This window comes from Metarhizium acridum, assembly GCF_019434415.1.
Source record: "Metarhizium acridum strain ARSEF 324 chromosome Unknown scaffold_587, whole genome shotgun sequence".
Taxonomy (NCBI): domain Eukaryota; kingdom Fungi; phylum Ascomycota; class Sordariomycetes; order Hypocreales; family Clavicipitaceae; genus Metarhizium; species Metarhizium acridum.
Window position 1 is genome coordinate 1,172,366 of NW_027094049.1, and position 22,021 is coordinate 1,194,386.

At 53.1% G+C, this 22,021-nt stretch overlaps 11 protein-coding genes across 11 annotated transcripts; 7 read left to right on the forward strand and 4 right to left on the reverse strand.

The window, feature by feature from the left end:
- Nucleotides 1-7: 7 nt before the first annotated feature.
- J3458_022078 (uncharacterized protein) lies at nucleotides 8-1,072 on the forward strand (the record flags this gene model as incomplete). Its single annotated transcript, XM_066122914.1, is given in 4 exon segments — nucleotides 8-13; nucleotides 74-608; nucleotides 622-836; nucleotides 950-1,072. The coding sequence occupies 4 exon segments, from the start codon at nucleotides 8-10 to the stop codon at nucleotides 1,070-1,072; spliced, it is 879 nt and encodes a 292-aa protein (XP_065972136.1).
- Nucleotides 1,073-1,240: 168 nt separating this feature from the next.
- J3458_022079 (uncharacterized protein) lies at nucleotides 1,241-2,224 on the reverse strand (the record flags this gene model as incomplete). The annotated part of the gene is made up of 2 exons (XM_066122915.1): nucleotides 1,241-1,674; nucleotides 1,729-2,224. The coding sequence occupies 2 exons, from the start codon at nucleotides 2,222-2,224 to the stop codon at nucleotides 1,241-1,243; spliced, it is 930 nt and encodes a 309-aa protein (XP_065972137.1).
- A 2,941-nt stretch (nucleotides 2,225-5,165) lies between these two features.
- On the forward strand, nucleotides 5,166-5,458 carry ARP1_9 (centractin- actin- protein of the dynactin complex; the record flags this gene model as incomplete). The annotated part of the gene is made up of 2 exons (XM_066122916.1): nucleotides 5,166-5,199; nucleotides 5,289-5,458. The coding sequence occupies 2 exons, from the start codon at nucleotides 5,166-5,168 to the stop codon at nucleotides 5,456-5,458; spliced, it is 204 nt and encodes a 67-aa protein (XP_065972138.1).
- Nucleotides 5,459-6,837: 1,379 nt separating this feature from the next.
- On the forward strand, nucleotides 6,838-7,510 carry J3458_022081 (uncharacterized protein; the record flags this gene model as incomplete). Its single annotated transcript, XM_066122917.1, has 2 exons — nucleotides 6,838-7,002; nucleotides 7,070-7,510. The coding sequence occupies 2 exons, from the start codon at nucleotides 6,838-6,840 to the stop codon at nucleotides 7,508-7,510; spliced, it is 606 nt and encodes a 201-aa protein (XP_065972139.1).
- Nucleotides 7,511-7,522: 12 nt separating this feature from the next.
- J3458_022082 (uncharacterized protein) lies at nucleotides 7,523-7,849 on the forward strand (the record flags this gene model as incomplete). The annotated part of the gene is made up of 1 exon (XM_066122918.1): nucleotides 7,523-7,849. One exon carries the CDS (start codon nucleotides 7,523-7,525, stop codon nucleotides 7,847-7,849), a length of 327 nt encoding a protein of 108 aa, XP_065972140.1.
- Nucleotides 7,850-9,338: 1,489 nt separating this feature from the next.
- J3458_022083 (uncharacterized protein) lies at nucleotides 9,339-10,117 on the forward strand (the record flags this gene model as incomplete). Its single annotated transcript, XM_066122919.1, has 2 exons — nucleotides 9,339-9,693; nucleotides 9,828-10,117. 2 exons carry the CDS (start codon nucleotides 9,339-9,341, stop codon nucleotides 10,115-10,117), a joined length of 645 nt encoding a protein of 214 aa, XP_065972141.1.
- Nucleotides 10,118-10,139: 22 nt separating this feature from the next.
- Nucleotides 10,140-10,799, forward strand: J3458_022084 (uncharacterized protein; the record flags this gene model as incomplete). Its single annotated transcript, XM_066122920.1, has 1 exon — nucleotides 10,140-10,799. One exon carries the CDS (start codon nucleotides 10,140-10,142, stop codon nucleotides 10,797-10,799), a length of 660 nt encoding a protein of 219 aa, XP_065972142.1.
- Nucleotides 10,800-12,311: 1,512 nt separating this feature from the next.
- Nucleotides 12,312-14,390, forward strand: CPY1_8 (carboxypeptidase C). The gene is made up of 3 exons (XM_066122921.1): nucleotides 12,312-12,411; nucleotides 12,483-12,960; nucleotides 13,017-14,390. The coding sequence occupies exons 2-3, from the start codon at nucleotides 12,645-12,647 to the stop codon at nucleotides 14,204-14,206; spliced, it is 1,506 nt and encodes a 501-aa protein (XP_065972143.1). The 5' UTR covers nucleotides 12,312-12,411; nucleotides 12,483-12,644; the 3' UTR covers nucleotides 14,207-14,390.
- A 1,400-nt stretch (nucleotides 14,391-15,790) lies between these two features.
- On the reverse strand, nucleotides 15,791-16,909 carry J3458_022086 (uncharacterized protein). The gene has a single exon (XM_007811114.2). The coding sequence runs from the start codon at nucleotides 16,872-16,874 to the stop codon at nucleotides 15,918-15,920; it is 957 nt and encodes a 318-aa protein (XP_007809305.2). The 5' UTR covers nucleotides 16,875-16,909; the 3' UTR covers nucleotides 15,791-15,917.
- A 1,844-nt stretch (nucleotides 16,910-18,753) lies between these two features.
- J3458_022087 (uncharacterized protein) lies at nucleotides 18,754-18,990 on the reverse strand (the record flags this gene model as incomplete). The annotated part of the gene is made up of 1 exon (XM_066122922.1): nucleotides 18,754-18,990. One exon carries the CDS (start codon nucleotides 18,988-18,990, stop codon nucleotides 18,754-18,756), a length of 237 nt encoding a protein of 78 aa, XP_065972144.1.
- A 940-nt stretch (nucleotides 18,991-19,930) lies between these two features.
- Nucleotides 19,931-21,349, reverse strand: J3458_022088 (uncharacterized protein; the record flags this gene model as incomplete). The annotated part of the gene is made up of 1 exon (XM_066122923.1): nucleotides 19,931-21,349. The coding sequence occupies one exon, from the start codon at nucleotides 21,347-21,349 to the stop codon at nucleotides 19,931-19,933; it is 1,419 nt and encodes a 472-aa protein (XP_065972145.1).
- Nucleotides 21,350-22,021: the final 672 nt, after the last annotated feature.

The following is a 22,021-nucleotide window of genomic DNA, read 5'->3' on the forward strand; positions in this document are numbered from 1 at the left end:
TGCCATCATGCAAGTACCTTGCCGGGCGCTCTTGGCTAATGAAACGACTTTGAATCTAATTTTGATCTGACAGCACCATATCGTTAAGCTGTATTCCTTGAACGAGTATGCCACTCTCCCAGAGATTTCTCTGGAGTATATACAAGAGCCTAGTCTCCGTCAGAATCACGTAAACCATATCCTCAGCGTGCTAGAGTACAAAAAATTTGCGAAGCAGGCCCTAGATGCTCTGTGCTACCTGCATGGAAGACGCACTGCGTGTCGAGGTCTTCGACTAGACACTGTTATTGTGCAGAGGCGAAACCCCATACACATCAAAGTCGCCGTTGACACTACGTCTGACGCAGAGTTTTTGCGTACGTACGACAAGAATTATTTGGCGCCCGAGGTTATGGAACGCGGCATTTGCGGCCGTGAATCTGATATTTGGGCCCTTGGTGTCATGGGCATGGAGCTCTTCTCTGGAATCGAAATCGGCCATCACGGCCTCCACAATGTTCAGCTTCAGTTCTCAATCGGGGAAAAGCGCTGGCACATTTGCCAGTACATTGAGAACATGACTTTGCCCGATCCCCGCTTGCGATGGCCAGCACGGCAGCTACTCCGGAGTGGGGTTTGCAGAACAAGAAAATGACGCAAACGATAGCTTGCCAGCCTTGGAAAATGGAAACCTAATTCGTTCGTCCTTCTCCTCGCCTCACGAGGCACCCAAGGTCGGGAATAGCGTCACATCGCCCCAGGACAATAGCATGCCCGACACGGCTCCGGGTACACCATCATTCAACACAGAAATAACACCTACCGCAATAGCAGCCATTGCTGCTACTGACTCCATGGTATGTATTGTTGAAGTAGCGTCGGGAAAAGATGGGATTAGTCAAGCATACCATCGTCGGCTCACACAGACCGTTGCCAACTTCAACAGCAGCAATCTTCTCATAGATTGCAGTCTAGTCCAGAGGAGCAAATTGTTCCCGTTCAACCATCACATCAATCCATGGGCCCTACCGACCGCCCATCGGATCGGGAACTCCGTGCTCGGCGCAGGGCCGCGCGGAAGGCCCTGGGTTGAACTTGTCCGTCTTCCACTGCATCACCGAAGCTTTAAAAACTATGGTCCTCGCGGTAAGGGAAGCAAGCATAGCGTACTTTTATGTAGATCTTGCATCGTTGGCCAATGCACTGGCTGTTACCAGCAGACAGAGTCTGTGGATGCTCCATGGCGCAATTGACAGAATCCTTAGTAAGGCATCATATCCATCTCAGGGTCCTTCTGCTGCAGCCTCCTGCTTCTTCGGAAAGTCACGGGCTGGATGGGCTCGGCACAGTTTTTATTCAAGTATTTATGATTTCGCCTCGGCAAGCGTTGTGATGGAGCTTTTCCCGGAGCCTGGCTCCCCCCCAACATTCCAAGTTGATTGGTTGATACACATCGTGGAGCTCGGCCTCGTCTTTTCGTGCGCGATCTTGTGCGGCCGGGCGCAATTGGTGCTACTGCTAGACTTGTGTTTTGTGATGTCGATTCCGGGCCGGGCGGTGGCCGTGCCTTTTTCTTTGTTTCCTGTCTGGTACGGGTGTTGCGGCGGCGTTTGGTGTATTTCGTGTATGGCGCACCCGGGGAGTCGGCGTCAACTTGGGTGCGATCTCGCTTTGGAGTATTTATTGTTACTGGCACTAGTACTCGAGTTAGGCAATTGGAGATCCGGTTGCGCATGCTGTGAGATTTACACTCTGAAAACCAACGCTCCATTTTGTTATCATAAGAGTCGATGTAGTCATCAAGCTCGTCTTGCTTGGCCTGTTCTTCCCAGTTGATGAAGAAGGCAGATGGTGGCCCATACCTGGCGCGATTGTGGGCTTCGTTCACCGGTAGATATTTGGAATACAAGTCATCATGTAATGTCTCCCAAAAAATTGGATCGTCGGGATCATGTTGCTCATGGCCCCTATAAATGATTTCTTCTCGTCCATTGCTACAGTCAATAGCCACGTCGGCGCATTCAATCAGCTTCTCCCCATCGCGGCCCATGCGCCGCAAGGCACGCAACATGGCAAGAATCCACGATTTTGTCCACTTGATCTCCTCGGCGGGCGGGCGGGCGACGGGGGAGGGCTGCGAAAGAGGCGGCATGTTATGCTTTCGAAGATTGTCTTCTGTTAGGCTCATGGTGTCGATGTTGTGGATCTCGGTACGTTGACTAGTAAGTTCATCCGCCTGAGTCATAAACTAGATGGTACCTTGGTCGCCAACATTATCCAACCGTAGATTCACATCTGAAACTCGAGTTTTGCCCGAGAGAATACTTTTCTTTTTAGCTGTTGATACTGTCGTCGTGAAATCGCGTGACAGGCTGCTACGGCGGTCGCGTCTAACGATGTAGGTGCCGCTGATTTGATACCTTGTCGTCCACTGACATTGAGTGTTTTCCGAGTTTAGCTGCCTGCTGGACGGGACAGAGGCATCTGCCATGGACCAGACTGATGATAACAGATGCCTTGACGATCAAAGTTTGGGCCCCGTGAGGAAATGTGATCCAAGATTGAAGTGGAGATTAGCGCTGACTAAGTCAACATCGGACCAACCAGACATTTGACATGGTGCAACAAGGTGCAGAGGCTACAACCAATGTTTCTCGATAACAGCCATCTTGGTTGGACAATACAAAGACTCTATATCAACGGACAACAAACCGAGGCCAGAATCGAATTTGAAGAGCAGAGAACAGAGAAAATGGCTCAGACAATGGCTGACGATGGCCATTTCAGCGGACAACCATATTGAGCGCACCAAGAAGAAATTCTATTTAGCCATGCTGAGCTTGTTACTCCTCGCCAGGACATCATGCCTGAGTACCATTCGAATCCTCAAATCACACCCATTGGGGTTCACTTGGTAGTGTCCGAGACCCTTGAAGCAGAGGAATGACCTTTGGACTCCATCACTGTCAGAGCGGTTATCGAGTTTGACAACCAAGTCATGGAACGAAAAGATCCAGCAATAGCGCCCATGACGCACACCCCCGATATCCAGCTTACAAGTGTGAAGCCCTTGGCTCTCTTCTCTCCCATGGCCCCAACAATCGCACTGGAGCCGACCACGCATCTCCTTAAAAATCATCGTGCCTAGCATCAGTACCACACAGACACAACTCCAGACACAACTCCAAGCATCAGCGTTGAAGAAGCCAAGCGTAACCAGAAAAGTCCCCCAACTGCATACCACCACTTCTGTCCGGAGGAGCAATTTTGCTGTACTGTCCTACCAACCCCGGGAGTTAATCCCCGCCCTAAACCACAACCACGGCCATGCCAACCTTGATCATTGGTTTACGTATAGCAACTGGCAAGGGCGTAGCACAAGCGATCCATCCAAAAGTCTGGGCCCCTATTGTATCCGTAGATTGATTGGAGATGTTCAAGATGACATTGACAAGGCACGATAGGGGCGAAATTGTTCAGTCGTAAACTATCGTATGAAGGAGCAGGAATCAACCAAACATGAGAAGAGAGACAATCCCGCGGCGAACTTGTAATAAAACAGACGTTACTCTCAGACCTGGTCGCCAAGCAATGCGCCTTTGTGCGGCGCCATGATCCTTTCGCCCCGGGGCCAACACGCAAGCACCATCCGTCAGAGCGTCTAAACATGACCACCCAAGTTCTGCGTCTCGTTCAAGTGCAGCAAACAAACTTGATTGGGGACACGCCGGGCATTTCCGCATTTCCTGCGTGACTCTTGTCAGCATTTGACTTTGACTCTCCAGTAGACCTTTAACATAACCCCAAGATCGCCGGCAGTGCCATCACAACGCTCTCGACCGTTTTGTTTCAGTTTATCCAGACGTTTTGCGCAGAAATCCCGCCAGGGTAGTGGCAGCGCACCCGTCGCCATGGTACTTGATTGATAAATAAATTCATCGATACGCCTCACGCAGTGAATGCTGTTGACCAAGACTGGGGAGAAGCCGTCGGGCAGCAGTACGGTGCGTCATTGTCTGGGCCTCGCACAATGATTGACATGCAGTCGGTGAGAAGACTTGCCGGCGGAGCATTGTCTAGCAAGGCGCGGTTTCGTGTTGACCTGGGGATTAATAGAGGACAAGTAGCTGCAAGCCAGAAACCGTTGCTGAGGGATTCGAAATTGGAGATGAGGTGAACAAAGCTGACGATGTCAGAGATGTTTGGCTAATAGTATTCGCTGAGAACAAGCTGGGGCTGCTTGTTGGTATTGTTGTAGCTTCGTTTCTCTGCGAATTGGTAGTGGATTTGACATGGATCCGATTGTCTTTCAATTTGGCGTCGTGAGTGCCAATTCATTAAGCCGGTTCGTCAAGCAACATCATGCGTATCGGGAGCCCTCACAGCTTGAATATTTTCCAACAAGAGAAACCCGAAGCCGACTGAAAAGATCAAGTAGAAGCCAGCCTGTGAATGCCAGGTTGTCTTTCAACATGAACGAGTCGGTCGTGTTTGGTGAATTAGCCGCGTTCGGCGCGGGATACATAATGGGAATTCAAAGGTTTGGTAGCGCAGTATGACGTAACGGACAAGTCCGCGTGCTTGATTTGAAATCTGCCATTGATACTAATTACTAATTTATTTGTGAATTTGTCATTTATCACAGTATTTCCCGTCTAGTGGCAGTTGACCTATCGATTCTTTCAATTTTAGTTTGGGATAACTGTAGGTTTTACACTAGTTGGCTGACTATTCAAGACGTCTTGAACCCCTTTTGTGTCTGTCATTATATTTAGTTGCTGTTTATTATCCCAAGGAATCAAGTCACCGCATTGTGTCCAACAGCACATTATGCCGAAGTATGATACCAACCAAGGTTGCCCCCGAAGGTGAATTTATTCGCCCCCATGTAAGTGTGGAGTACCTTTTGACTTTTGCTCTCCCTTAGACGCATTAGATCTTTCTGCCATTACATTCGATTGGGCAGATAGCTATGGTACAAAGGTATGCTCTCTTGCCAATAGTCAATTTAGTTTTCATGTTGTAATTTTCAAGAAGGTGCTAATCGAACAGAACTGGGATCAACTGAGACAAATTATAGCACCAATAATCGATGTATGTGGCAATTTGCATGATCATGTTACTAAAGAGCTAACAACGTGGGCCAGGTTGACTACCCGTTCCTTTCTGCCCCGAAAAATGAGTCAATGGCCGCGGACGACTTTATTGCATTTGCAAGCGGTGAGAATATGCTTGGTAGTTCCCTAATTGTGCCCAGCACCTTATTGGGGCCTCCAAGTGCAACTGGATATCCGAAACGGTGGTTCAAGGGGCGCACCAGATCCGCGCTGCGCATCAAAGATATACAGACAGCACCAAGGCTACAGTTGAAGCCAAGGGTCATGGTCATGCTGTGATTTATATCAAGTACAAAAAGGTCGACGGCGAGTGGAAGCTTTGCGGAATCAAGCCAACCATTTACTGGACTGGAACAATCTAGACATGAGAGTTGAGGTTGGGTACAACTGTATGACGAAACGTTGGCATTTGCCACAATAGAGATGATTCCGTCCAAGCACCCTTTTTAATGTGTACGGTGCCCAAGCGCCTAATAGACCCAAGGACCAAGATGACCTTTCTCGGCGAGCCCGAGGTTGATGAACCAGGGCCCTCGTTCACCCGGCAAGAAAATGCTGCGTTGAGCTGCCTAGGATATTGTCGGCCGCTGCTGCCATAGCCTTGAGGTTTCGTATTCAATTGCTCACCGATGAACTTTGTTCCACCCTGTCTGATGTTGACCAGGGTCCTCACTGTCTACTCCTCTAGCAATATTTGGTTCACTTTGATGTAGCGTAGCTGTATGTGACCGAAACTATTACATCTCGCCTTATCCCGTTAACTAATTCCATGGAAGAGTGTCCATTTCCGGCGTGTACATTGCCCGTCTGACAGCTACACATATCTGAGCCCGTTGTTGCCTCCTCAATACTAGCGACATGTCTAAAATGGCCTTGCCGATCCATCGCGGAGCTATCTGGGCCGCCTCGCCTCCAAGGGAATAACGTGCTGTGTCCGGAGTCGTCAGCAACAGCTACAGAAGCACAAATCCCTCAGCTAATCTGGCGTGCTGACGTTGCGCGGATCGGAATCGCGGAGTAATTTTCAATGCTCGACCAAGATATATAGGCACTGGATAACACGGATGCGTGAAGCCTCCCATTCGAAAATTGACTTGCCGTGTGCTTAGTTGATCCAATACAATCATCACTGGCTGCGGGACACACGAAATGAAGCCATTGATTGGGATATTTGGTCTGTGAACGGAGAAGAATCATCATTTTAAGGGTGGTGATTTTTGATAAAGAGACAAGATAGAACTCTGGACGTATTGAGTATTGTTGATGACGATTGCTTTCTTTTACGACGACGTAACCTTGTCTAGTGGAGTCGTTGAATTGAAAGTCTTCAACTCTTCATCTGTTCAAACTAGGCCAACTTTTCCTTTTCATTCGCCCTGTGAAACTTGGATAAATCAAAAGACTAGCATTTTCAGCATGAAAGTCATAGTCTGAAGCGAGTACGAATGAAAATGTCAACGTCGTAGTGTTCCGTTGGGACCTACGTCACGTGAGCCACAACTCAACCTTTCTTTGCCTAGCTGAATTGATCCGTTCAACGTTGCTACTCAACGTCACATCGTATCCATGGCTCTCTGCTCTGCCACGATACCTCACATGCTCCATGAGCTGCCAATCATTTACGGATGGGCCTGATTCGAATGCGCAAAGACCTTTCCACTTACATGATGACTTCCCCCAACGTCGCCTGTTTTGTTGGCTTCGGATCCGGACCGCCCCCCTCTTCTGCCTGGACGACACCATGGGCATCTGCCACATCCCGACACGTAACGCTTGCCTGTGTGGCATCTCTGCTGTCGTTCATGCTACGCAAGTCCTCTTCGTTGACCATGCCCGTCTCTATGGCCCAGCTCGACTTGCCCCCATATTCATCAATAAGCTGCTTGGCCAAGGACAACCGCCTGTCGTAAGGTTGGGGCTGGCCGACGACTTCCAACGTCACGCAGCCATTGCCCGGAAGTAATCGCCTTCAGGTCATCGACAGCGCCTCTGATTCTGACCCAGCGGTCCTGGCTAAGGAGGACGATGAGTTCACCCTCGACCCCTGGCTCCTCGGCTCCTTTCCAGCCCTGTCTGGCGCGACGTCTGAGGATCCCAAAGTTGAGCAGGCGCCCCAAGACCAGAATGCCAGTGACAAGGACCCCCCACCAATCTTGCCAAAGGCCCATGGGTACAATGGTCGTTATGGTGAGCACAATGCAAAGCGCGTGCGCAGCAGCCGACACTGGAGTGGCGATGTGGATGGGAAAGAGAATGGACAGCCACGTCTCTGGCTTCTCTGCCGAGACTTTGATGACAGTCAAGTGGCCAGTCGGGCCCACGCGCTGGAGAAAGTAGACTGTTTCCGGATTCTCGACTCGAAACACATTGTCGCTGACCAGGTTTGCAGTGGCGGGATACTCTCCCTTGTTTAATTCCTGCGCCCAATGTTCTCGGTGCAGCCCAGGCAGACAACAAGAGTGTCGAGTATCGACGAGGCCCCTGTTGGCAGGGTTCGCTCCGAGACGGTTGTGAGCTCGGCAAGGGCAACAATGCCGGCCAGCTCAAGCGAAAATTCAGGAATCGAAGCCGAAACTATCGTGCTAGACCCGTTGGATCCGTTTCTCTACGTCGAAATGAATTCGTTAGCTGGCTGCAAGTGTGTTTTACCGGTGCTTCCGAGGTATGTACTCGATGAAATCTTACACGAAAGCACGGCAAATACATTTCATGTCTGCAAATCTACCCTGGACGTGAGGGTTGTGATCGAGTGACGTGAAAAAAGAGGCCCACGTGGCAAGGGACGGCAATGGAAAGAAAGGTCTACTGAAATGAAGCACCACAGCATAAGCAAGCCCGTGAGCACCAACTTGGAGCCAAAAGATGGCGTTGGCGGTTTGTGACGGATGCGGCATCCGATCTGTTGATCATGACTTGAGAGCGACCAGTTTCTTTCTGAGCCTTGGCCGGTCGGTGATGATGTGATTCGAGACCGGCCATCACGACCAGCCAGCCACCCGAGCCCGTTTTGGAACGAGCTTATCGTTGTTCAATTTCAGCAACGGGGATTATGAGCAGCACTCTCGTCTCAATCACTGATACAGCGGATGAATGTCTCTGCTGTCAAATGGTTTGCTACCAGCGTGGCTTGGCCTACCGCAGGCGCAAGGTGACTCGGCGCTACTCCCGTACGTGATGACTTGCTTACAACAGGGATCGGTGCGGCACGGCACGTAAGTCAAGGGCCACTTTAACTGCCGAAATCCTCAGCCTCGCCGTTGTCCATCAGGGTGACTTGGGGGCCGTCACAAATATGCAACAAGCCAGGAGCCAATCATGAACGAAACGACACTAGAAAGCCAAGTGATGCCACAAATGGGTGTCAAGACGACCTGCTGCTGAGAACATGTTGTTGCTGCCCCTCGTCCCTCGCCAGCAAAACATGTCAAGTGCGTTTCCGTATTCCAACGACTCTCCTTAGATTATGTCTTGGATGTACGGAGTAGTCCGTTTGCCATCTGCTACATCAAACCATCAAGACTGCCCGATGGAAAACATGCCCGCTTTTATCAAGGCACCTTGGGATGCGCCAAGAATTCCAACCGCATCCGAAATTCCGAATCTATCCGCTACGCTGGTTCTGGGGTGCAGTAGTCCCGCCAACATGCGTCGGCTACCGGATAGGCTGTCAGTCAGGACGTAAACAGGAAATAATTAGCGGACCCTAGGTGTGGCTTGCGCAGCTGAGATTGACAATGTCTTGATGGGACTTGTGGTATTCGGTGCCACCACTACTGCTTCTCTCGGTGATGTACTCTGCGACATTATTGGCGGATCAGCCATGGGCAATGAGACAAACGTAAGCCAAAGGGTAGGAAATACACGGATCGTCTGACGTGTCCTGGTGGAAATGTGATGTTGAAGTTGATCAATCAGGTCTCCACGGCCTACCCGGGCAACCACTCCGTACAAGAGCAGAAACCCGATAGAAGACACAAGCATTAGAGCGAGGACCAAGTTTCCAACTGAATTGACAGGAAGCAACCAGACAGCTGGATTGACAACGGCCCTTGAACGCTGCGCCGATCTGCTTCACCTACTCGACCTGTGTGCTAAAACCCCCTATCTATACCTGAGGCCTTTCTGTTCTGCATCTGGACTACCTTTAACCCTCTCCAAGTCTTATGGTAGTTGACAACAAAGATTGTGGTTTTATTACACCTGTTGCCAGCCACCCGGGTTAGACACTTTGGATACGCCCGCATGGTCGTAAATGACGGACTTGATTCAAGCTTGGCCGATTTGAGAGGATTTGCAACAGACTTTGCCATTTCCTCGCCAAATCCCGCCAGGAGAGTCAAGCCCAGCTTCCGCAGGATGTCAAGTCTTTTACAGAAGGATGTAGGCCTACCCACGCTGCCTTTAAAGGCAAGTGTGAGGCTCGATCCTCTAGCGTTCAGAGAGCCCGGCCACAAAACATCTGAAAAACGGGAGAGCTGCCTTTTAGTTAAAGTCCAGAAACAGGAAGACAAGCTGCTTGAGCTCAAGCAAGAGCAAAAGGATCTAAGAAAGCAGATTACGGGGGAGCTTGAGGCCCTGAACCGCGAGCCAATCCACGGTCAGAGTCAGCGAAAAAGACGACATGTCCTGCTTGAAAAGCTACGGGTGCAACTTGACGAGACGAAGCGGGAGTTGTGGTTGCCAATTGGCCTCGAAGACGAAGGGACCCAGGAAGAGGACATCAACCCACAGCCGACAGGTTGGACAAGGACAACTGGGGATCTACTAGCAAGTTTGCCACGCAGGTTCCGATTCGGAACAATCTCTTTCGCGCGTTGCTTCGACTCCGGAGAACGGACACCCCAATTGCCTTGTGGGTCGATGTCATGTGTATCAACCAGGGGGACATGAATGAGAAGACGGACCAGCTCCGCAGAATGGTCGACATATACCGCAGCGCTGAGAACGTATGCATCTGGCTGGGCGAGGCCGACAGCGCAGGCAACAGCGACCTTGCCATGGAGTTCATCCAAGTCTCTTGACATCATCTGCCGTCACTGGACAATGCCCGTCAAGAACAAAACCGACAAGCAGGAAAATATACAACTGCCGTCTTGGATTCCCCTATTATCGGATTCCGAGTTTGGTGAGCCGGAGCAAGTATACGGCGGCCGCAAGAATGGGGACAACCTGGTTGGACCGTTTGGTCAACCGCGATACAAAGCCTCTGGCGGCAAGGAATCAGTTGTCAAATTCAAATTTGGTAAAAATAACTTGGACCTGCCCAATGGCGTCGGTCCGGAGACAAATGCATCTCTGACAGATTCTGTTCTAACATCGTCTCTTGTGGTAAAGGGGTTCGTGTTGGCTCGGGTTGAGGGGACATCGCGGAGGACGGCAGGTCTCATTCTTCGAGAGTTTCTGCGGATGGGTAGCTGGAGGGGGATCGAAAACCACACCGAAAGCGTCCCCGATGCCCTCTGGCGGACGCTGATAATGGACAGAGACTCGGACGGCCAGATCCCACCTACATGGTATCAAAGAGCTTGTCTGCGATGCCTGGAGATGGCCGACTCTTTTAACGACGGACCTGAACATTGGACAGCTTCTCGAGGGCAATTCCGACATGCTGCGCGTCTATCCGACTCGAGTGCGGAACACCACTTGGAACCGCAAGTTTTTTACGGCGGACATGAAGCCATCGGAAGCAGAAGACGCGTGTGACAATGGCCTTTTTGGCCTCTGTCCAGTGAAGACCGAGAAGGATGATTTGATCTGCATCCTGTATGGTTGCAGTGTACCAATCATTTTGAGATTGTCGGCGGATGAAGAGTGGTACAAGGTAATTGGCGAAGCCTATGTGCACGGGAAAATGGACGGCGAGGCGATGGCAGACTTTAAAAAGGAGAAGACGAGTTTGGGAGAGGAAGAAGAGGACTTTGACCTGCGATGAGAGCAGAAGCGCAACATACTCGAGCGAAACACGCAGTTCACCTCTTCTCCCGCTTGTCTGGGAGGGATTGAAAAAATCAAAGGGTATGTGCGGACGGAGAGAACAAAATCCCCATGAGAAACCTCTCAACTCTTGTTATATTATATTCTTTACAATTCACGGTCTTCCTCCTTGTGGCTTGGGCGGTAGGTCGCTGTCCGCGGGCTAGAGAGCAAACCAAAGCTTTCCTATAAACTCTAAAGACCTTTTATTCAACATGATGTCTCACGCCATTGCAAACCCTGGTGGTTATTACGGAACTAAGCAAGGACATTGGCAACAGACCATACTATTCAAGGATAGATGCCAACCAGACAAGCCGTCCAGGACTTGACGATGCTAGCAAACAACGGTCGAGCCGACTTGACCCTTGCTATACGACAATCTTGTGCTCGGAGTAGAGTGCTCTGCCCCTGGAATGCCATCCCGTCGGCTGACGTCAGGTAAAGTTTCAGCCGATGTTTGAATAAAGAATCACACCTAAAGTTTGGTTTATAGACAAGGTGTACTCCGTACTCCGTACTTGTCAATCAATACGCCCTAAACCCTGTTTAATTACCCATCCGTGATCAACAGGGTTGGAGTGTGCTACTGATAACGCTATCCCATCGGTAGCAGGCCTCCACTTTTGGCAGACCTGTTCAGCAGACAACAGTTGCGGGTAGACCTGGGTCTGTCTCCAAAAGTTCAAACTACCCCCTAGGTGCCTGGAATCTTTCATCAGCCCTTGCAAAGTCGTTGCAATCGGCTGCAGGCGAAACTAATAAATGGGCCAATTAGCGGCGGGAGCCGATGAAACTTGGCCGTTGGCATTAACTCGAATAGATGGAAAGATATCGAGCCCGGTCCCTGACAGAATCTCAACTCCATGTAGTCTCCGTGTGCGTGCCGGGAAACATAATTGGCTGCCCGAAGCGACAACTGCAAGTCTACAACAACTCGACAAATGGCAACGCCACTAGTACTAATCTATAGCCCCGGCCGGACGCGACCCAAGAGTGGCGGAATACGGATGCATAAAATTACCTACATGGGAAGCTTCTTTTCTCGCCCCTCCGGGTTCCGCAGTGGCACGCTACTACCCATGTGCCATGCTCCAGATTTATATCCAGTGTGGCGGGATCGCCGAGAAAAAGCGGAGAGGGGAGACGCTCTGCCCCCTTTGAACTGCCGATTCGGGCCACTTACTCGTCGTGATAATCTCTCGCTCAGACCTGCTTAATGCAAGCCACAAAAGGGTAGCATGGGGGGCCCAGTCCATGGTTGTCGACAGCATAAACTTGGGCATGGAGGAATGGCGCCACCACAACAGGCCATTGTCCTTGAATGTGATGGGACAGCCGGGTGAGTACTTTTGTACCTTGCTATCCGAACTTGGTTTCGTCGCCTGAATCCTGACTCTGTTGAGTAACTAGAAGTTGCCTCTGGTAACAATAGGGCAACATCGTCAAGTGTACGCGCGGTCGGGGGGCAAGGAGGCTGAAAGGTTGGGGGTATATAAGTGGCCAGGCAACATCACGAAGCGATTTACACCACCGCACTGAGCCGCGCAGCATCCACCGCCGCCTCGACTCACCATGCGGGTTTCCATTTCAGCCCTCTTTCTGGTTGCGGCCTCCACCGCCGTCGCTGACCTGACCAAGGTCAAAAGGGCGTCCGCCTACCAAGAAGCAATCAACCCGCTGCCGGATAGCTTCTGGGACCACATTGTCAAGGGCGCCGAGGTCCAGGATGCCAGCGCGAAACCAGGCGCTCACAAGAGACTGGACGGCGAGTTGGCCAACTACCAACTGAGAATCCGACAGGCCGACCCTGCGGAGCTGGGTGTCGACAAAGTCAAGCAACTCAGTGGCTATCTCGACGACGATCAGCAGGACAAGCACCTGTTTTACTGTAAGATGGCAGCGCTTGGCCGAGCTACCAACCAGCAACTAACGCTCCTTTGTCAGGGTTTTTCGAGTCCAGAAACGATCCCGCCAAGGACCCTGTTGTTCTCTGGCTCAACGGCGGCCCAGGATGCTCCTCATTTGTCGGCCTCTTTGACGAGCTCGGTCCTGCCACCATCCCCAGGGCTGATCTGGTTCCGGTGAACAATCCCTACTCCTGGAACTCCAACGCCTCCGTCATCTTCATCGACCAGCCAGTCAACGTAGGCTTCTCATACGGCTCCAACATCACCAAAAGCTCCCAGGCCGCAGCCAAGGACATCTACGCCATGCTCACGCTGTTCTTCCATCAATTCCCCAACTACGCCGAGCGCGACTTCTTTGTCACGGGCGAATCCTACGCGGGGCACTATATTCCCGCCATCGGCGCCGAGCTCCTCTCCCACAACAACAGCAACATCAACCTCAAGGGCCTGGCCATCGGCAACGGCCTTACCGATCCATACATCCAGTACCTGTACTACCGGCCGACCGCCTGTGGCCAAGGCGGTTATCCCGCCGTCTTGTCTCCGAGCGACTGCCAGGCCATGATGGACGCCGAGCCCGAGTGTCAGCGGCTGATTGGCACGTGCTACGACAATCCGGGCGCAAAGGTCTGCTGGCAAGCGACAACCTACTGCAACAGGAACGTCATGGGCATCTACCGGAGAAACCCCAAAAACAACGTCTACGACATCACGTCTCCCGTCGGCACCGGAAAGACGAGCTACGCCTCGCAGTTTCTCAGCTTGAACAGGACCAAGCAGGCGCTGGGAGTCGAGGCCAGCCGCGCATATTCAAAGTGCAACTTTGACGTCTATGACGACTTTGTTTGGAACGGCGACTGGATGAAGCCTGCCCACCGGGTTATCCCCGGTATCCTGGAGAAGATTCCGGTTCTCATCTACGCGGGCGATATTGACTACATCTGCAACTGGCTGGGCAACCAGGCATGGACGCTCGCGCTGGAATGGCCCGGAAAGAGCGCGCTCAACGCCGCCAAGCCCCAGGAGTTGCGTGCCAAGTCGGGCAAGAATTACGGAAACGTACGAGCTGCACAGGGCCTGTCGTTGATGCAGATCTACAAGGCTGGCCACATGGTTCCCGAGTACGAGGGCGAGGGCTCGCTCGATTTCCTGAATAGGTTTATGGGAGGAGAGTGGTCAAGTAGGGCGCCTGGGACACATTTGTCCCCCAATAACAGTTGTAGTTGAGCTTTTGGGCGACAGAAACCATTACGTGCAAGACGGACGTCCAGAGGCAACGACGGTTGGTTTAGGGAGCAGAGAGAGTGACTAAACAAACTAGATTCCCAATGTGGCACGTTTTCCTTAGTCTCGCATATTCCCAAAGGGGCAACATGGTTCTCACGTGTAACATGTTGCTTCACCTATCCACGCATTGTCAATAAACGATTTGCGGCTCTGTTCAACCTATAACAAGCTCTCACCATTTTTGTGCTCCAGGCGTTTGATTCACTATTTGCTAGAACGGAAGAGACTGTTTGCGTATGCCGAAATCACGCGACTCGCCACGTAGATTATACCCGTCAAGCTGGTCTGCAAGTTGTCTCAACTCGGCCACATTTGTCACTGCAAGTCTCAACGGCTGCGTATGAGAACCACCCGCGGGTACTCCAAACCATAATGCCGCAACTTGGCCGGCCTGGCGACAGACACGTCACAGACAAGCCGCCTTTGCCGCTGGCGGTACTCAAAACGCCCAGCCTGAAGCATGAATAGGATTGGCAGAGGAAGACCATGCTGGCTGGACATGGCCCCCAGGGAGCGGGAATCTCGGACACTCCCGCGTGTGGGGATGCAGAGATAGTCGAGCATGCTGTTATACAATGCAACCATGCACCGTCGTCCGAGTCTGAATGGCCAGCGGCTTCGGGCACGGAGGATTAGGCGCGGTCGAGGCCTTGGTCAAGCCCACGGCATGCTTCAACATGTCGTCCGTGGCTGCAGACTGCCTGCGGCGACTAAAGAGACTCTGGGGTCAACGTCTTCTGTGGGCTGGTCAAATCAACTTGAGCCGCATTCATGACAGCATTGGTTGTCCCTACGGGCGATGCGTCTGGTTGCCTCACTCTGGCGGCGGTTTGACGAATCGGCAGCGAGTTGGTTTCGTGTTTGGTGTCACTCTGGCGGCGTGCCACGTCATTTCTGCCTGTTGAGCAGTTATTTCGAGGGGCCGTCAAGGGAACTGAGCCGCAGCTGTGTAAAGTCCTGGAGTTGTCACTAACCAATAATACTGGGACATGCAATACAGTCCTTGAGTTATCACTAACCAATAACACTGGGACATGCAATACAAACTGTACATGTTTACCCGGTCGAACCAAGAGTATCTATTTACATTGTCTGACTGCATTCCCTCCTGCGCACAGCGACCCAATGAAGCTACTCGCTCCTGCAAAGGAAAAGGTCATGGGGTCAGATGTTGGGAACGTGTAGATGCAAAAGCCCGTTGGCAAGGTGGACTGTAAGTTGCATAAATCCCCGAATGGCTGAATCGGGTGTACGGAGGAATACCGAGTTTAGACCAGGCCAAGGTATACACAGAACTTGTGTCTCAGCTAACTGGTATTCATTTTGATACTCACAAGTGCTCCGGTGTTTGCCATCAAGTTGGAAACGAATAGAGAAAGAACATGCACATCATCATGCCTACCGCTGTAGAGTCGCCTAGATTCTGGTCCGTGGTAATGTCCAAGCTTTGAAAACGCCGTCTCATGCTTGAATCCGTCACGGAATGAAGATGCTCTCATTGCGAAGCAAATATACTCTTGTATTCTCTCGACAGTCTCAACAGGCGCAATAAAATTGACTCATGATCAAGGACAGTAGCATTCAAAAAGAGGGAAAAAAAAAAAACACAACCACCCGCACCATCCTTCCAAGCCACTCAAACTTGTGCCACTCAGACTTTCTTTCCGGACAGTATCTGGCGAAATGTCTCAAAGTTGCCGTGGTTGTCCGGATCAAAGACGGCAAACCACACCTCGCGCCACCGGTTGCCACCAAACTCCTGCTCCCGCAGGACTTCAAGCCAACAATGGGCCACATCGTGCGGAGGGTTCCCAAACACGCCGCAGCCAAAGGCGCCGAGAACGAGCAAGTCGTGACTGTGGGTGGCGGCCATGCGCAGCGCCAACCTCATCTTCTCCTTGGTGAGGCGGCGGTCCCTGTCACGGGCGTAGACACGCTGCGCCTTGGCATTGCCCAGCTGAACGGTTCGCACCGCGGGCTGCCGGATGGCCGAGATGGTGACGGCGCTGACAACGGGCAGGTCGGCGACGGGCGTGTGAGGGACCAGTAGCTGGTGCCCCGACGCCACGTCGTTGCGCAGGACAAGCACGTTTGGGCTGTATATTCCTTCGTCGACGGCCAGGGGATAGTGATTCGGGTTGAGGCTGTACGCCAGCGAGCTGCGATAGCAAAGGGCCTCCTCCTGGGCCATGGCGCCGTTCAGCCAGCCCCCGCCGGGCGTGCGCGCGTTGGCAAAGTTGACAATGACCGGGCGGCTGCTGCCGTGAGCCTGCGACAATGTCCATAGCTTGGTGGCCGCGTTGAGAGTGTCCTCGTTGACGACTTGGATGGTCGCCGGCTGGGGGAAAGCGACGCCTTGGTTCGGCCCGAGGCGTCGCAGAGAGTTGAACGAGTACTTTGTCGACAGGCCGATATCGACAGACGGCAGCTGGCTCAGAATCTTGCCCACGGCGTCCACCGTCTCCCTGGCCGCTTGTCGTAGCGTGTCCCTCTGCTCCATGGCCTTGGTCGAACTGGAAGCCATGCGGCTCTGCGCTCGAGGGAATCTGTTGCGCCGTCTGTGAGACGGAGGAGAAGTGGCTGTTACCCGGCTTCCAGAGGATCCCATGCTTCAAACATGTGCGGTTTATCAAGGGAGCTGCGAGGACTGTGACGAGTCGTGGATTTGAAGCTGGAGGCGGGAAGACGGACAGAAAGGGGCGGCTCTGCTCTTGACGCCCAAACAGACTGCCTTGGGCTCCAACAACTGCACCGCCGAGTTGACGTCGTGTTCTGGATTCCGTTGTCCGGGGTCGATGCGAGGAAACAAGACCACTTATGCCGTGTAATCGAGCACCACCGCCAGCCCAACGTAGTACACGCAGACGTGGCTCACGCTGCACCTCTTTTGCCGTTTGGCAAGGTCGACGGCTGACGATTGGGCACAGTCCATGGATGCGAGAGACGGTCCCGGCCACGGCATGATGAGGATGGCGAACAGCTCTGGCTACCTCTGCGTATTTGAAATTGGACCGGGCACTTCTTCCCGGACGGACAATATTCCCCTTCAAACACGACCAAAGTCAAGGACTTGATTTCTGAAAAAGAACGACTATTCCTTTTTTTGCTTTTCTCGCTTTTTTCTTCTCGGCAACGCATAGTCAAGGCAGCTTCAGGGCCTCAGGGCAAGCCGAATTCACCATGGTGTGTATATTGATTGGTGTCCCCTTGTACCCTTTCTCACTCTGTTCCGTGTACAGTCTCTTGATCGCCTAGACGAGAACAGCAAGTTCCACAAGCAACGTGAGTGACCCTTGTAGCCTCGGCGAGCTGAGATTAAACGAGTAACCCTGACACTACCAGTCACGCACCTATTCTACAGTAAATGGCTTCACCCGGGAACGAGTGCCAAGATTCAGAGTATCTACATCAAGTGCGTCCGGACCAGACTCTGACCAAGCTCGAGCTCCCGCGCTAAGCCGTGTGCCCCAGGAAAAACTCCAAAAACCCCAAATACCAGATTCGCTTTCATGGGACTCAGCGAGCCTGCTACGAGGGCAGCAGCGGCGACAAGTGGAAGCCCTGCAGCAACAGCAAGTGCTACATTTGCAGCATCCTCCGCAATGGCTTCTCCATCTGCGAGTCTGGTCAGTGACGCGCTGTTTGAGACCGCCACCAGCGTTGGACGTTTCTAATCTTGACCGCAGACCCGGCTGGCATGTTTGGTCCGGCAATCTATTCCACCATTGTCTCTTCCAGTGCGCATACCATGCATACCCCTTGGAAAGAGCGCAGGTCTAACGGCACCTTAGAAGCCAACATCTATGCAAGAAACTACAACATCATTTCACGCAAACACGCCATTATTGTTTGCGGCGTTTACCTTTCGAATTGCGCGCTGGTCAGCCACCCGGGAAACTACAACGTCAAGTTTGATAGTGTATACTCAAGCCAGGCCCTGCTAAATTACCACCGTCCAGAGTGCATCCGCTAATCACGTAAATAGGTCGAAGCGGCGACTAGAAGTCAGGGAGGCTTTGTCAACTACCCAGAAACCATTGTCTACAAGCAGGGAAATATAGTGCCTTTGGGGGTAATTATATATACCCGAAAAGGGTGGGTACCGTGAAATCCGACGGGTGACGCGGACGGCAGCCGCTCGCTTGAAACAAAGTGATGTATTGGCTCGGTGGCAAGGCGCGGCAAAACGTTGAGCTGGCTGTCGTGTAGTTCTTGTACGCGAAGCCTCTTGTGCCACGAGCAGCCATGGATCGCGGAATGTGGGCTTGGTCCTGAGAATCTATCCACCGAGGGAATGAAGGCTTTCTCTAGTTGTACATGGAAAGACGCCCGGCAAGCCGCGGCTAGTAGGTTTGCGAGGTAGCTTCTAATTTGAACCTTTTTACTCCGGCTTGAACCCTGCAACTCGATCTGGACCTGCTAGATGGGCCCGGCTAGACGACGGCTTGTTTGACGGCGCACACATCATGCCGTCAGCCGCTGCAGTGTCAGGAGCCGGTTGGGCAAGCCACGTACATTGGGATACGAATCGATGAGCAGCGTAAAGACAATGCGCCGAATATGGTCCCGACAACGGGCCCCAGATGCATCAGCCCGAGCTCGCGGGGGCCAAAGTTGTACGGCGGCTCGACAAAGATGATGGACTTGATGGACCCCGAAATGGTAATGACGCAGATGTCGAGGCCGTACACCGCGGCCGCAAGGACAACCGGGGGTATGGCCATGGTGAAGAGGGGCTGCTCGCCGGCTCCGATGGAGGAGCATTGTGTTTACACCGTCGAATCCAGGCGCCCATAAGTGAGAGTGGTGCGTCATCGCCATCGAACAACAGAGCCAGGACGCACGCTGAAGCTTCACATGCAGCATTGATGTGATTTCCCTCCGGGGGCCCTGCCGGGGGCCGCCTGCGGCGAGCTGTGGCCTGCGGCCAGCTTTTGGTATTTGATGAGATTCGAGATATTGCGCGTGAATGGCGTCGGCCGCTTTTTCGTTAACCAGTACCGAAGAGTATTTCGTCTCGAACTCATCACATCACTAGGGACGGCCCTGTTATCATATTAAATTATGAATTATTTAAAAAAAATCAAAAAAAGGGGCTAGATAGGGGGCATCTAGTAACACTGTATTTTAGGCGTACCTAGGCTAGGGAACCGTAACTAACCTCGCAATGTGTATATTATATTAGGCAATGTGGAAGTTGCAGCCAGTTTTAGTTGCCAACGTGATGCCTTACTCTACGTCGAGCACTGATTTAATTTGATTTGCCTATGATCAAGATTGGTCTTAGCGCTCATTGTAACACGCTGTACATCTACTGGAATCTAAATAGTGGCTACAGCAGAACCAAGCCAGTTGCAGCGTGGGTTGGTATGTAACGAGAGCGTCCCCCAGAATCTGACTAGTAAAGGTGAAAACGCATTAGCCACTGGCCAATAAGAAAGTAATTTACGCTATTCGCCTGTATAAACCTCGCGCATAGTGCTGTGATGCCGAAGCCGGCCGCAGGCCAGAGCTCGCCGCAGGCGGCCCCCGGCAGGGGAAAAAAAAGAGGCCTAAATTTCGTAAAAATTAAATTCAACAGCTTGAAGCCCGGCCCTCCGCTTTCCCTAGCCCCAAGTCAATAATCTGTTGGCATAGGGTCCGTAGAAACTACATGTCCACCCCTCAGCTGAGACAAAACAGGCTCGGTCCTCTCCCATACGATAGCCACCTTCCCGCGTCTATCATTGTGATTTGCGAGTGGTTGTCAGTCACAATTTTAAGACAGCTGACCGGCCAGAGGGTGTTGTTGTCGAGCCGAAAGGCCCCAGGCAGACCCGAGGCCCCCAACACCGCGTCGCCCTCGTGGAGCGACGCACCATACGGAACAGCGAAGTAGATGGACGGGGGGACTTGTATTGCGTTGTGGGTAAGATCCGTGTACACCGCAAGACTCTGGATCTGCAGTCGGAGGCCGTCTACCACAACGGCAGCCGGGAGGCCGGGGACCTGCATCCCGTATCCCTCGTAGATGGCGGCAACCCGGTCGGGAATCGAGCCGCAGCTCGCGCCACCGACAAGGTCGACACCAATGTGGGCCAACTCTCGCGGCGGTTGCCCCGTAGTCGAGCGGATCACGTCGACGGGAACCCGCCCGCAGTCGTTGGTGGCGGAGACGACGGAATGCTTGTCTGGCCGGGAGACGATGCCGGGCCCCTCGGACCACGGCCCCGGAATGCCGACCTGCGGATACTTGTGGACGGCAAGGTTTTCGGCGTCGAGCAAGGTCAGTGTCGTCTCCCCGGGGCCGTTGTCGTGGGCGACGATGAAGGCGTCGAGGGCGTCGGAGAACTGCCAGTCGGCAGAGAAAGCGTTGGCGACGGAAAAGCTGCGCGAGTTGGCGTCCGTCTTGGGCTGCCAGCCAGAGGCGGTAAAGACGTCGACGTTTTGCTGAAACGTCGCATCAGGCGACCGCCAGGCGAACTGTCCGGCGCCGTTGCCCAGCGCCCCGGCGCCGGTGGTGTCGGTGAAGATGAGATGGAACCGGCCCCCGCGGTAGACGACGCTCGGCTGGCCGGCTCCGTAAGCGTTGCCGGTGTTCTGCTGGTTCGCGGGCGTGATGATGGGCTGGCCGCCGTTGAGCCTCGCCCAAGTGATGCCGTCGGGGCTGGAGGCGACGCCAATCGTGGTGGGCTCGCCGTCGCGTCTTTCGGCGCCGTAGTACATGTAGTACGCTCCGCCGGCGCGGACGACGGACGGGTCGCAGGTGTGCTCGCTGTCGAAGCTTCCGCTGCCGGTGCCCCCAAACACGACCTGGTGCGAGGCCGCGCTGCCGCGGGCGTGGAAGGGGCCGTCGGGGCTGGACGACTCTGCATAGAGGATGCTGTCGCCGGCAACCGGCTGTCCGGGCACCTGGCCGCACCACCACATCTTGTACACGCCGTCGAGCATGATGCTGGGCGCGTAGTCGTACGCCGAGCCCCCGCCGACCACGGACCCGGAGCTTGACCGGTACGAGTCGGTGGAGAGGGAGGCGGCCCGGCGGGCGGTCCGCGGCGGCGGCGAGGCCAGTCCGAGCCCGACCAACAGCAAAGTAAGAAGCATTGCGAGCGACGAGGATGATGCGGAAAGCGAGTGCCGACCGTTTTTTTTAAAAGCAGGGAGAAGAGTACGCACAACTCGGGACGAGGCGACGCGTGCGTGCACGACGAGTCTCGGCAGTGATCACGGAGCTTGTCCAAGAGTAAAGGCACAATTTACAATGCGGATGCATGCTTTTAAGGGCATCCATCTCGCCAGCTACACGTGCTTTAGTATTGGCCGCCACTGAATGCAGATGACCGCAGCAGTCTACCGGTGAGACAGATGATGCAACACTGGTGGTGAGGCAGCACTCGGTCAGACGGTTGATTCGACCCTCACACGCCGGGCTGAAGCGCCGCACACCGAAATTTGTCTGGGAGTGAACTGTCTGGGCAATGCTGACTGCAGATGATGCAAGTGACGATGCAACGCCCCCGCCTGTGACAATGCGGCTTACGCTCGTATTTCGGCTCCATCTATGCCACTTGGATGTACTCTACGACTGTTGCAGCTGTGATATCCGACCCTTGAATACATACGGGGGCGTCAACCAGTATAGTTGCCATTAGCTTGGGTTGATATTCTTGGTTTTAGCAGAAAGGCCCTCTTTCAATTTCCATTCCAACTGGATAAGCATAAGGTGTCAACTTTTGTAGTTGTTAATTTCACTTTGCTGTCTTCCATCGCAACATG